Source organism: Aegilops tauschii, chromosome 5 (assembly GCF_002575655.3).
Source record: "Aegilops tauschii subsp. strangulata cultivar AL8/78 chromosome 5, Aet v6.0, whole genome shotgun sequence".
NCBI classification, from domain to species: Eukaryota; Viridiplantae; Streptophyta; class Magnoliopsida; order Poales; family Poaceae; genus Aegilops; species Aegilops tauschii.
In genome coordinates this window covers 36,163,631-36,178,361 of record NC_053039.3, presented here as the reverse complement: position 1 = coordinate 36,178,361, position 14,731 = coordinate 36,163,631, and the positions used below count along the sequence as shown (strand labels likewise).

At 46.9% G+C, this 14,731-nt stretch overlaps 2 protein-coding genes across 2 annotated transcripts; one reads left to right on the top strand and one right to left on the bottom strand.

Annotated features, from left to right (window-relative positions):
- Positions 1–4,644: 4,644 nt before the first annotated feature.
- Positions 4,645–5,433, top strand: LOC141022518 (aspartic proteinase CDR1-like). Its single transcript, XM_073498778.1, has one exon. The coding sequence runs from the start codon at positions 4,645–4,647 to the stop codon at positions 5,431–5,433; it is 789 nt and encodes a 262-aa protein (XP_073354879.1).
- Positions 5,434–7,862: 2,429 nt separating this feature from the next.
- On the bottom strand, positions 7,863–11,729 carry LOC109751206 (uncharacterized). The gene has a single exon (XM_020310099.4). The coding sequence runs from the start codon at positions 11,540–11,542 to the stop codon at positions 8,156–8,158; it is 3,387 nt and encodes a 1,128-aa protein (XP_020165688.1). The 5' UTR covers positions 11,543–11,729; the 3' UTR covers positions 7,863–8,155.
- Positions 11,730–14,731: the final 3,002 nt, after the last annotated feature.

Sequence of the window (14,731 nt, the reverse complement as noted above, 5' to 3'; positions counted from 1 at the left end):
CTTGGGGCGAGAGTCCTTGCGAGCTTGTGTTTCCGCCGCGAGTTGTAGCAAGGAACGAACTTCAGCGAAGGTAGGAGGGGGCCGTATCATCGGTATGAACGAGGCTTGCTTGTCAAAGTCTTCGCTGAGGCCGACGACGACGATATTGATTAGCTGTGAGTCGCTAACTGTATCGCCGAGTTCGCGGAGCTCATCACCAATGGTCTTAACGCGCTGGCAGAACAGGTTCACCGGGGCGTCTCCTTGCACCATATTGCGAAGCTCGGTGTGGAGAGCGTTTTTCCGAGCGTCGGTGTTGCTTTGGAAGAGCTGACGGAGGGAGTGCCAGATGTTGGCAGTGGTGGCGCCGTCGTGATCGAGCATGTTGAAGATCTCGGTGGTGATGCGGGTGTAGAACCACTGGACGATCGCGAGATCGTCTTTCAACCATTGCGGATCGTCGGGGCGGGGAAGACAGTTGGCGGCGACATGCGAGCGCAGGTTGCAGCGGCCAAGGTGGAGATCGAAGAGATGTCTCCAATGGTAGTAGTTGTGGGCGGCGAGATCAAGAACTATGGGGATGTAGGGGCTGACGTCGGAGATTGTGTCAGCAAGAGATATTGGTGCGGCGAGGATGGGTGCAGGGTAGTTTTGTGGAGCTATGGTGAGGGCCGAGAGAGAAGCGGCCGCGGCGTTGGCAGCCTTGGCGATGAGTGCGGCCCGGCGCTCGAAGTAGCCGGGCGGCGGCGGCGGTGGCGTTGGCGGAGCCATACCCTAAACCCTGGGACCGGTATCTGATACCATGAAAGCTGAATAAAATTGTTGCTTATTGATGATTTGGTGCGGCATACAAGAGTATATAAGAGGGTACAAACCGACTTGGGGTAGGGGTACAAAACTGACTTGGACTAGAAGTCGTATACCATAATGACTACTCTAACATGACCAATTATCAGCTTATGAGGAGTTGCCTGATAGTCTGTACTACACCACACGTTTCATCGATGGCCTCAAGCCTGGTGTGCGCATGTCAGTAGCCTTACAAAAACCACAAGATCTAGATGCTGCTTACGACATCGCCTTACTCCGTGAAGAGCTTAGTGACAGTCACTCTGCAAACCAGCCGTTTAGGAAAACGGCGACTGCAGCTAATCCTTCGTCGAGAACTTCATCTAGTTCTAGCAGAAGAACAGAAGCTAGTAAGTCTGTTCCTTCAGAGGACAAGTGGAATGCCTTGCGTACCTATAGGAAATCAAAGGGTTTGTGCTTCGTCTGTGGAGAGAAGTGGTCCAAGGATCATCAGTGCAAATCGTCAGTTCAACTTCATATTGTGCAGGAAATGATTGAACATATACAAAGCAATAGTTCCTTCTACCCAGAGTCGTCTGACAGTGATTCAGACAATCTCATGTTACTGTCTGCAGCTGCTTGTTCCGTTGAAGCTACTCCTTCAACAATGAAACTGAAGGTGGTTGTTCAAGGACAGACACTCACATTCCTGGTTGACTCTGGCAGCACCCATTCCTTCATCAATACAGCTCTGGTTGCTCTGTTGCCTGCGGTTAAGGATATCAAACCAATTGCAGTAGCCGTGGCAGGTGGAGCTCAGTTATTTTGTACACAGGTTGTGAAACAATGCAGCTGGCAATGTAAACAAGCAGAGTTCAAGACAGATTTCAGATTGCTACAGTTAGGCCACTATGATGGTATCTTAGGGCTTGATTGGTTGGCTAGTCATAGCCCTATGGTGATTGATTGGGAACAGAAGTGGTTTTCCTTCCAATTCCACGGAAGTTGGATTACATTACAGGGAGAACTGCCAGATAATTGCACCTATACAGTTATGAGTGTTGAGCTGGTCAGTGCAGAAGGTAGTGAGGACAGTAAACATATACCTGAAGTGCAAGCACTGTTACAGAAGTTTTCTGCTGTCTTTGAAGAACCTAAAGGGCTACCTCCTAGAAGAAAGTATGATCATACTATACCTCTAATCCCTGGAGCAACACCAATGGCTGTTAGACCTTACAGAGTGGCTCCTCATTTGAAAACTGAAATGGAAAAGCAAGTTCAGGAACTATTGAAGAATGGTATGATTAGACTTAGCAGAAGTCCTTTTTCCTCCCCTGTGCTTATGGTCAAGAAAAAGGATGGAACATGGCGAATGGTGGTTGATTACAGACATCTGAATGCCATAACAATGAAGGGCAAATTCCCCATTCCTGTAATAGATGAATTGTTGGATGAGTTGCATGGAGCATGCTGGTTTACTAAATTGGATTTGAGGGCAGGGTATCATCAAATCAGACTGGCTCCTGGTGAGGAATTCAAAACTGCATTCCAAACTCATATGGGCCACTATGAATTCTTAGTTATGGGTTTTGGGCTATCTGAAGCTCCAGACACCTTTCAGGGGGCTATGAATTCTGACCTGCCTGCATTAAGAGAGTTTGTCCTAGTGTTCTTTGATGATATCTTGGTTTTCAGCATAACTTTGAAGGAACATTTGGTGCATGTGGAAAAAGTGCTTTCTACATTACAAGAAAAACAATGGAAGGTCAAGCTGAGTAAATGTTCATTTGCTCAACAGCAAGTGGCTTACCTGGGTCACATTATCAGTGAAAAGGGAGTTTCTACAGATCCATCTAAAATCTTGGCTATGGAGAACTGGCCTACTCCAGCTAATGTGAAGGAGATAAGAGGATTTCTTGGTCTCACTGGCTATTATAAGCAGTTCATTAAGAACTATGGGATTATTAGCAGACCATTGACTGATCTGTTGAAGAAAGGAACACTGTTCATTTGGACACCAGCTGCAGCTACTGCTTTTGAAACCTTGAAGCAGGCCCTAATTCAAGCTCCTGTACTGGCATTACCTGATTTCTCACTGCCCTTTGTGCTGGAGACTGATGCATGTGAGTATGGGATAGGAGCAGTATTGATGCAAAAGGGTCACCCACTGGCATTTGTTAGTAAAGCATTGGGACCCAAAAATAGAGGTCTGTCTGTGTATGAGAAGGAATTCATGGCCATCCTACTTGCTGTGGAACATTGGAGACCTTATTTGCAATTCCAAGAGTTTGTTATTAAGACTGATCAGAAAAGTCTCACTCACCTGACAGATCAAAGATTGCACACCCCATGGCAGCAGAAAGTTTTCACTAAATTGTTGGGACTTAACTACAGAATTGTGTATAAGAAGGGCACTGATAACTCTGCTGCAGATGCTCTCTCTAGAAGACCTCATCCCCTTTGACAAGTGATGAATGTTTCTTCTGCTCAACCTACATGGTTGCAGGAAATCATGGACAGGTATGGACAAGATCCTAAATCCCAAGAGCTCTTGCAACAACTCTCTGTTCAACCAACATCTAGACCATCCTTCTCCCTAACTAATGGCTTACTCGGATACAAAAACTGCATCTGGATTGGGGGTGATGTTCAACTTCAAGCAAAGATATGCCATGTTTTTCATGCTACACCTTTGGGAGGTCATTCTGGATTCCCTGTTACTTACAAAAGAATCCGTGCATTGTTCAAATGGTCTGGTATGAAAACCTTCATCAAGGAGTTTGTACAGTCTTGCCTGATTTGTCAGAAGGCCAAATCTGAGAGGGTCAATTACCCTGGCTTACTGTCACCTCTTCCAGTTCCTAATAAAGCCTGGGAAACAGTAACTATGGATTTTATTTCTGGTCTGCCTCCTTCTAATCACTTTGACTGCATTATGGTGGTGATTGATAAGTTCACCAAATATGGCCACTTTATTCCAGTTAAACACCCCTCCAATGCTGTTAAGATTGCTGAACTTTTCTTGGATAATATCTACAGATTGCATGGAATGCCCTTGTTCATTGTCTCTGACAGAGATCCTGTCTTTACTAGTCAGTTCTGGCAAATTCTTACAAAAAGGACTGGGACAACCTTAAATATGAGTAATGCCTATCACCCTGAGACTAATGGTCAAACTGAGAGAGTTAACCAACAGATTGAGTGTTATCTCAGATGCTTTATGTCTGCTCACCCCAGGAAATGGAGCAAATGGATTTCACTCTGTGAGTTTTGGTACAACACCAACCGGCACTCTTCTTTGGGAAAATCTCCATTTACAGTGTTGTATGGTCATGAACCCAGATACTTTGGGATTACTCCTTCTGATACTATTGCTCCTCAAGATATGCAGCAGTGGTTGGACTCCAGGATTGTGGTACAGGATACTGTCAGACAGCACTTGCTCAGAACTCAACAAAGAATGAAAGTTCAGGCTGATAAAAAATGCACAGACAGAGTCTTTGCTGCTGGTGACATGGTTTTCCTGAAACTTCAGCCGTATGTGCAAACATCAGTTGCTTCAAGATCCAACAACAAGTTGTCCTTTCGCTATTTTGGGCCATTCCCAATTGTGAAGCGCATCGGTGAAGTAGCCTATCGATTGGACCTACCTCCTGATAGTAAGGTGCACCCAGTCTTCCATGTTTCTCAACTTAAATAGTTTATTTCTCCCAAGCATGCAGTTCAGCAGTCCCTGCCTCCATCTGATCTCAACATCCAAGTACCTGTTCGTGTGCTGCAACAACGAATTCGCCGCAAGAACAACCGTACGGCTCCAACAGCAGCGGCCTCGTGGCCACTAAGACCTTCACCTTCGACGACGCTCCCGGCGGCTGCATGGGGTGCCGCGAGCGTCCGCAGCTGCAGGTGCCCAGAGTTACCTTCGGCTGCGCCACCACCTTCCACTTCGCTGGAAACGGCATCGTCGGCCTCGCCGACGCGGAATCTTCCCTCATCAACCAGATCGGCGACGCGACGTCGCTCGGCCAGAGGTTCTCCTACTGCCTGGCGCCCTTCTTCAGCGACGTGTCCTCCGCACTCAACTTCGGCGCCCGCGCCACCGTGACAGAGCCGGGCGCGGTCACCACGCCGATGGTACAGCACTCCTCCGCCGTGGGGGCCTACTACACCGTCCTGATCGTGTCCCTCAGGGTTGGGAACACCGAACACGATCATCAAGCTGCCGGACCGGTCCCCCGTCATCGTCGACTCCGGACGGTGCTGACGTACCTCGACAAGGAGCTGCTGGACCCCATCGTGGAGGCGCTCTCCCGGAGCATCAAGCTCCCGCGCAAGCAGTCGCCGAAGCCGAAGTTGTTTTCGCTGTGCTACGAGGCGGGCGGCCTGGAGGTGCTGGACAAGGTGTTCCCAGACGTTACGCTGGAGCTGGGCGGGGGCGCCTCGGTCACGCTCAAGGCAGAGAACGTGTTCGTGGACCTTCTGCTGCGGACCGTGTGCTTGGCCATGGCGCCGGTGACGCATGAGCGGCCGGTGGTGGCGATCGGCAACATCATGCAGCAGAACATGCACGTCGGCTACGACCTCGACCAGCACACCATAACCTTCGCCCCTGCCGACTGCACCAGATCTTACCCCTCCCCTCCCGCCTTTGTGTCACCACGTTAGGGTCCCTAATCGGCAGGTAGTAGTAATAATCACTATTACGTTAGGGTCACCAGTAATCGCTGATGTTGAACGACAGCTACCACGAGTGTCTATTGGACTTTTTTTTTGACTGAAATAAAAGGTTGAAGAACGCAATAAAATAGAGCAATAACGGGCTGAAAAAACGTACAACTCTTAGCTGGACGCGCGTGGAAGGGAAGATAACAAAGCCGGAATAATAACAACCAGTAGCAGGATAAGAAAAAGGTAGCAGATCAAGAAATCAAATCCAAAAGAAAGGAAACAAAGAGACCAGGATGAAGGACGGGCAGGAGGCATCAGAGATTACCAACATGTCAAGATCCTTCCTGTCCCATCTAAATTTTGAAAAGAAAGCAATAGATCTCTGCGTCTTCTTCCATGTGTTGAAAAAGTTAAAAGTGCCGGCTGAAACTTGGAAGTTATTTCCAGTAGGCTTCAAACTTACAGTGCTAACAAATGAAATTCCAACGAACAAACACTCAGATGAAATTCATATACACTGAGGCTGAAATTATTGTTCACCCCAAGGTGATTCTACACACATTAAACGCCATAATTCATTAGTAATGTAACTCCTAGTTCAATCGACAGAACACAAAGAGAAGATTACTAGGAGCAAGCTATAAATTTACTACGCAAGGAAAACAGAAATGACGAGATAAGCTAGGATGATCCTGCTGTAAATCATCATAGTTGACCCCCCCCCCCCCCCCCCCCACCCCACCCCACCCGCGACAACTACAATCTTACAATGCAAGAAAAAGATAGCATGCAAGTCAAGTACAATCCAGCTGTGAATCAACTATGGATCTATATATACAGCTAAAAGGAGTACCTGAAAAGTGAAAATTCAACTTCATTTCAGTACCAATCACTAACAAGATGTAGTTCAGATCATGCACCAAAGAGAGTAATCTAGAAAAAACAAACAATAACACCAACAAAATCATGGTACACACTCAAGCTACAAGAAAATAAATTTTTAATTATAGAACTAAAGATAAAAGAATTAGATGTACCCAACATAGTCAATCAGAAACATAAAAAGGACCAAAAACTTTGAAGCAGAAAAATCCTATCACCCAACATACATTTCACAACATGACCTAGTACTAAATTTCATGAACAGCATCTCCAGGAGTATACTACTTCCGGTACTATACTACTGTAAATAAATACATTGACACCAGTAATACAAGTACAGAACTTTGTGTGTTCCCGTTGGCTTGTTACTAATGTGTTGTTATTTATACTACTGTGTTGTTAGTTCATATGTAAAGAGAGCTAACATGAAATTCCAGAATGGGATATAGTACATCCCATATACTGGATCAACTAAAGGCTCTGGGCTTCCATCAAGCCACTACAACATCGATTTTGTTAGGAATCGAGGATCTTTTAGCAATACCCTCTAAGGGATGGTTAGTCCAAGGCACGGAACAAGAGTTTTCTTTTGAAGAAACACTGTATTACACAATAAATGGAGACAGTAAGAAAATGCATATCAGAAACAGCACTAATAAGTATAGAGGAGCTGAACTATCAAGAGACGGAAACATATACCACATTCCTATTCCTAGCACTAGCAGTGGTAAGCTTCCTTTTCAAACATTTAACTTTCTGAAAACAAAAATGAAACAGAAATAAACATAACGAGCTCAACTCTACCTCACCGGAATCCTAAATAACATATGCCAAAAATCCACAAAATACTCATAGCAAAACCTACAGAACTAGGAAGCCCCTGAATACACAAACAAGTCGAAAGCTGGCCATGGGAAAATCACAAACCTACATTCACACAAACCCTAGGATAGGAACCCAGTCGACAAATCGGAGAACTAGATCAAGAACAACAGAACACAAACAGCAACATCCAAAGGGAAAGGGGGTCAAACCACTCCACGGGAACCGAATCCGCAGGACTCATAGTCGTTAGACCTCAGGCAGAAATAGAGGGAGAGCTCCCAATCGCCAAGGACATCGCAGAACAAATCACCAACAAGTCGAAAGCTGGCCATGGGAAAATCACAAACCTACATTCACACAAACCCTAGGATAGGAACCCAGTCGACAAATCGGAGAACTAGATCAAGGACAACAGAACACAAACAGCAACATAATAACGAAAAGGCTGAACCGGCTGAAAAGAAAATTCCAAACAAACAGTGACTCAATCTATCCCTCCTCTATGTCTCTCTCCCTTCTGCTCAAACAGTGACTCGATCTAGCGCCTTGTGAAATGGGATAGAAAAGGCTGAACCGGCTGAAAAGAAAATTCCAAACAACAGCAAAAAAGACAGGGAGGGGAAAAGCTAACGGGTGGTAAACGGGCGGCCCGAAAAGACACGTGCGCCCGGCTACAAAAAGACCACTCTCAGCGCGAATCTTAGCACCTGATCCAACGGTTTAAAAATTCGACTGAAAACGAATTAAAATTAGTCAAGTGAAAAATAGCAATTCTTTTTTTTTCTTGCTACAAGCCCATAGTAAAGGACCCATGGTGATGCATTTTATGTCCTGTGCAAAACATCTACAGTACAACACCTCAAGGGTAAACCAGTATAACGATCATCCAGTACAAAAGTGATTACCATCGAGCATTGTTTCTCTGATTCTCTCTACCACAAGGATCTGCTTCAGGAAGTTGAAGACTCGACTGACAGCAGTTGCGCCAAGACACAAGATTTACCTCAAAACTTCAAATATATTTCATCCCAGCAATTCTTATCCGCCTTGATATCAGGTACTGTGCTAGAGAATAAATAGCTCCCAAAAGCCCTAAAACCCGCACAGAAAGTACATCTGTCATTATAATCGATGGCAGGTTGAGAGGCAGTGTCAGAAGTAGCTTCGAATCGGTCTGCCTGACATAGTCCCACATGAACCGATTGAAGAGTATGTGATTGGGTAGCGTGAGCACGAGAAGAGCAACATTTTTCACAGCATAGAGCCAAACTGAGCCCCCGATATCAAGAGCCCATCCTCCACTGCCAGTGCCAGGCCAAGCCTCCTCCCATATCTTATACAATGATGCCAATAGCAAATACCCAGAAATAGAAATTGTCACAGGGAAGTAACGCTGTCTGTCACCGAATCCTGCAACAATATCTGAATCCTGGTTCAAAAGTAGAAGGATGGGCGCTAGGAAGAAAATAGCACGGTTCGAGCCACCAGTAAGTGTTATGTTGAGAACAAGGCAGATGATGAAGCACAAAACCGTAGATAAGTTGCCGATCGCAGGCATCCAAGCTGCTTCAGCTGCCAATCTCTTGATGGTGAAAGTTGGTGCAGCATGAGATCTCCGTTGCTGCAGTAGCCTTGCTTTGGGTGGAAATGCAGAGCCCCGACCACCAGATACACCATGTGTAACATCTGTGGCTTTATCATGCAACAGCAAAGCCAGTTCAAACTTAATTTCTAGTGCAATGATCATGAATATAGCAGCATAGAGACCCAAAAGCGACATTCTGGCCCCTTCTATAGCCAACATGTTGGTGAACTTCTCTGCTTCATCCTCAACTGCAAAACTGTTGGCCCTTAACTGTCCTTCCAGCAGGTAGGTGATTGGGAACAAAGCTACTAACAAAGAGAACACCCATGGCAAAACCCTTGTGCTGGACTCAGATGGAAGATGCGTGAATACTATAAAGACTGCAGCACAGACAATTGTCGCAACAAGAAGAGGATACAGAACAACTGCTTGGAAGAAGTACTGGACAGATATGTAGATGCCTAGTGTAATTCCAACTCCCACAGCATACAAAGCCCTCAACTCAACAATATACTTCACTGGGATGATAGATGTAGCAGCTGCTAATGTAAGTACCACTGTTGCTATGAGCAGCCATGATGGCCATGTGGGCTTGGATGCTACAAAACCATATATTGACGTGTCATCATCAGATAAATGTGCTGCTCTGATCAGCTCCGACCGGTATACCCATGACAGTTTAACAGGAGGCTGCATAATAACGAAAAGAAGCCCTGTGGCCACAACAAGCACCAGGACTCTCTTTGCTGACTGGGCATGAGGGAAATGGAGTGCCACTATTGGGATACAAGCAACACCAGACAACAAAATATATGACCCCAAAAGCAGACCATCTGAAGGAGGCCTTCCGTTCCACCACTGTAAAGCTTCGAAAACTGTTTCCCGGCAGAGCCATGCAGAAAAGGCTACTACAGATGCATGAAAATAAGCTTGCCAGATCTTCATCCTAGGAGCCCCCCCTTTGGACTTGTCCCTGTAAAGAAGTACAGGGGGTGTGACAGCAAGTAGCAGAACAGCTGAAACCCATACCACCGATCTTGATGTGATAAACAACATAGATAATTTTGAAGAATAGAGACAAGTCAAGATCCAAGCAGCTTTGGACCCAACTCTCTGGTCAACAGATAATCTTCTTACAAGAGCCAACCCAAAAAATGTTGTGATCAAAACCATATAACTTGGATAAATGATATCGTCCTCAAACCCAAAGTAGTACATGGCAGCATAGTTGAAGAGTCGGTTCTCAATGTAGCATAACAACAGTGCATGACCAATAAGACCAAGTTCCACAAGAAAGCGCAGTTTTGCAGGGAGAAGTGCCAAACCAGGAACAGCCATTGCCATGATTACAGCTGCAACAATGTACTTGGTAAACGATTTCAATGGCATGCCAGCAACCCAAATATTTAGATCCCAGTAGTTATGCACCACAAACCAAAGGACCATCAAGCTTGATATTCCCACAAAGGTGAAGTATGATGACAGGCTTTTCTTGGTAAAGAACCTTGCCACATAATAACCAGACATCATTGGGAGTGGAAGGAACACAAGCGGAAAACCAATGACTACGGCACCTGCTCCACTGACAAGCACTGCCAACCCCATAAACGCCACCGAGCTAACTGCATCTCCAACCTTGCCAGCAGCATGCGCAGCCAGACCCAAAGCACCACCAAGCATCGTGACAGTCACAAGCAGGTAATTCAGCGGCGGGGGAGCATGAATGTACCTTCCAAAAGCGTGAAATACAACTCGAACCTCCAGGCAGAGCACCACTATAACAAGTGCAACCAAGCCATTCGCCATCCTTATCTGGTCCATTGTGCGTGTATCCCTGGTAATCCACCACAGTGAACCACGAGTGGACGCATAGAGCAGGAACAAGAATGGTACGAAGAACAGCAGCAGAAGATCACAAACATTGGCCCATGATGCGAAGAGTGTGGTGTGGTTGGATGCAGCATGGAACAACACTGGCACAAACAACAGGTACAACGCATGCACGCAGCTCTCCAAGGGGCCAAGAATGCCATCACTGTCCTGCAATGGAGCGTCCTGTTTTCGGTTCTTGAAGCTGGAGGAACGGGGTACCGAGAAGAGCCAATAGAAGACCATGGCAAATGTGGCAAGGTAGTAGGAAGCATTGGCCATCCCGACCGCGGACACAACTGCCCATGTGAAGACTGCAGATGCGGCGATAGGCACGCACGCAAAGAGGAGCCGCTCGAGCGCCGCAACGATGGTAGGGTTCTCAAGCTGGATCCAGCGGAACTGGAGCGACGCCCAGACGCCTATGAGGAAGGAGGTCTCCGCGCAGAGGAGCAGCGCGAGGACGGTGAGGGGCAGCGAGGCGGCGGCGGCGGACGAGAGGGACGCCGAGAAGAAGAAGGCCACGTCGGCGGCGAGCAGCGCCGCCCACACCGTGAAGAAGGCGCCCTGCCGGAGCCGCAGCGCGTCGAGGGCGTACGCGGCGGCGAGCCCGACGGCGAGGACGGCGAGGACGGGGGCCCCGCCGAGGTCGAGGAGGAAGGCCGCGGCGGGCGCGAGCGCCACCGCGATGCGCGCGTTGTGCGCGAAGCCCGGGAGCGAGGCGGACGCGGCGGCGCGGGGCCCGGCGGACGAGCCGGACGAGTGTGGCCTGGAGGTGGGGGGCGGGAAGGGGAGGAGGGGCTTGGGGGAGGAGGTGGAGTTGCGGCGGTCGTGGTGCGGCGAGGGGGATGAGGACGGGGCGCGGGTGGAGGAGAAGGTCGGGGTTGACACCGACGGGGAGATGAGGAGGCGGCCGTGGCGGGAGCTGGATCCGGAGGGATCCATGGCGGTGGCGGCGGCGGCGTCGACGGGGACCGGGATCTAGGGTTTTGCGGGGGCTATGGTTTGGGAGGCATCGGCCGGGGAGGAAGAAGACGGTGACAGGATGGCCCAGATCGGCGAGGAGCAGATCTGAGAGTGGGGAAGGAGCGATGTGGACCTGATTTTAGTCCCAGTTCTCGTTTCAGGGTCCTCCACGCAGAGCCTAGGGACTGGCCTGTGTTTTCTTTCCTTTCGAGTCCTCATCTGTAGAGTGGGGAAGACTTGCATGAGATCTTACATTAGATGAGATCATGAGATTAACCCTAAAAATTTATATTTAGACATTTCAGAAAAATCTGAAATTATTTGACAACATTCATGTGACGTATGTCTACAACTCCAAAAAAAATCAGCTCAAAACTCGAAGTATTTTTGGAGATTCAAAAAAAAACAAATTCAGATGTGAATAGTGGCAGCTTTGGGTGAATAGTACTTTGACACTATTCACATCCCGTTTTGTCTTTTTTGTTTCTATTAATGTAGGTTGAATTAGGAGCTGAAACTTTTTGAGGTTGAACATCAACCGTTGATGTGTGTCTACAATTTTTTAAGAATGTTTCAAGATGTAGATTTTTCTTAAAAAATTCGATCACATTGATCTCACCTAATTTGAGATCTCACACAAGTCTCCCCCTCTGTAGAGTTACTTTTTTATCGAAAACTTCTGTTAAAAAAGATTTCATGCTCCTCTAACCGTAGAGTTACTTTTTTATCGACTTCTGATTTGTTCATCAACTTTCGTGACAGAACACAAGAAGTAACATTGATTATATCCAGTTTTATAGGCCAGCTAGCGACAACTACAATCACTGGAGCGAGTTGAAGGTGTGCCCCCATCATCGTCCCTCGCTCCCCGGAGCTGGGAAAACCTTGTTGTACTAGACAGTTAGAAAGTCATCGTGTTAAGACCCCACGGGACCAGCGCACCAGAACAGCAATCGTCGTCGATGAAGAGAATTGTAGTTTGGATGGATCAAATCTATACACACGCTGATATAGGGCAAACCCTTCTCGCAAAAAAAAGATATAGGGCCAACCCTATTGGTGGCCTGAACTTCACGGATTGGAGGTGGATTTGAGGGGAAACACGAAAAACACAAGGGGAAATCAAGATTAAAACACTCGGGACAAGATTCACACGAAGATACTCCGCATACCATAAGGTCAACACAAGATACATATGGATCCAACAACAACAAAGGTAGAAACAGCTAGGTGGTTCATCTAAATCTTTAGGAGGGATGGGTCTTGAGATGTAGATAGATCCTTCTCCAAATTGTAGGAGATATGCCCTAGAGCCAATAATAAATGATATTATTTATCTCCGAGTTCATAATTATGTTTATGTTCCATGCTATAACTGCTATGGTTCTCGAGTCTGCAATAACCACGAGGCTCGGAGGAAGACTCATATGCACGTGTGGAATAATAAACGGTAAAATGTATTCCTAGTCTGGCCTCTAAGACTAGCTCAAGTGTTGCATGATGGTTATGTTTTCCTGATCATGGGCATGTCTATGTCAGCAACCTTGAGGGCATAATGTTAAGAGAACATTTGTGTTGAATCGACCCGGCATGATGTTATGCTATGAGATTCATTCGTCACAAGTTTATTGGTACATAACACAGAGATGGTTAACGTTTGCATGATTCCTTAGACCATGAGAGTATCGAGTTTCTTCATGCTTGCTTCATGAACTTTGGGGTTTGTTAAACGTCATCCGTAAATGGGTGGCTATTACGGCGGCTTACGGGTTCATGGAAAAGTGTGTCAAGTAACTTGATAGCTCAAGATTGGGATTTTCTCCTCCGACGATGGAGAGATATCTCTGGGCCCTCTCGGTATTACGGTATCCATCATTGTCTGGCCAGACACTTTGTGATTTGATCACGGGGATGCCGGAACACGATAACGAGAAAAGAGAACAATACCGGTAATGAGGTAACTAGCATAGTGGACAAGTTGTTGATCCACGGGAATGCCAACATGTCTCACCTCGAGTATTTGTAACATATCGCGAAGCAACAGGAATAGCACACTGCAACTGGAGGTTCACTCGAATATTTATTCGTGTGGGTATAGGGGTCAATATGGGTGTCCACGGCTCCGATGTTGATCATTGATCGGAAGGGGTTCCGGGTCATGTCTATACTTCACCGAACCTATAGGGTCACACGCTTAAGGGTCATCTATCTGCTGAATACTAGACAGGGAGTCTGAGAGAAAATCACCGAAAAAGTTTCGGACAGCGGAATCGTACCGCAGAGAGAGGTCATCGGATAAGTTTGGATGATACCGAAAAGTTGTTTCGGGATACACCATTAAGTCAAATTGGTTTCGGCACATGCCTGATAATTCTTGGAGGATGCCAGAATCATTCTGGAAGCTTTTTGGAATTTTCTGAGATAAAAACCGGAAATGTTCCGGAGCTGCCGGAGCCACTTCAGATGCGTTTCGCAGATGAAAATCACTAAAACCGGAATTGTTTCGGAACGCGTTGAAAATCATTTTAGTGGGTACTAGAAATGTTCTTAGCCCACATAAATATTTTCAGTTCGATCAGACGCTGAAAAATGTCGTCGTGAATAGTGAAAATCAGCTTTATGGTTACTTTATGGAAAGCCACCTTTTGGGGCTTTGCTCCAAAAGATCTTGGGGATGACATGGATGGATAGGAGCCATTTTTTGGGCCCCTCATGGGGGTGTGGCCGGCCACATGGGGTATCCCCCCTTGGGGACCCTCTTGTTCCTTGGTTTCACTCCTAGGTCCTTGTGGAAGGACTTCATTCATGTGCATTTTGGGTTTTTTGTGAAACTACCCTACCCCTTGGGATTTCCTATAAATAGAGGTGGAGGGGCAGCCCTCCACACTCATCCCTTGCTCTCATACACATGCCATGCATTATCTGGCTTCTTCTCTCCCTCCCACGAAAAGAGTTTCGTAGAGCCGTAAGGCTGTCTGGGTTCCGGCAGGAACTAGTTCTGGACGGCGAAGCCCTGCCGGATAGATGACACCATATGTGTGCAACTCTGTAGAGAGATCGTAGTTTCGGTCTTAGTTCGTGAGTGCCTCCTGAAGGGCTGTCCGTGTGACCGTCCGAGTTTCGAAGGTCCTCCCGAAGGGCTGTCCGAGTGACCGTTCGAGTTTCGAA

Bases quoted from the DNA above. Each gene is read 5' to 3' on its own strand.
- LOC141022518 (XM_073498778.1), top strand. From the start codon at position 4,645: ATGGGGTGCCGCGAGCGTCCGCAGCTGCAGGTGCCCAGAGTTACCTTC.
- LOC109751206 (XM_020310099.4), bottom strand. From the start codon at position 11,542: ATGGATCCCTCCGGATCCAGCTCCCGCCACGGCCGCCTCCTCATCTCC.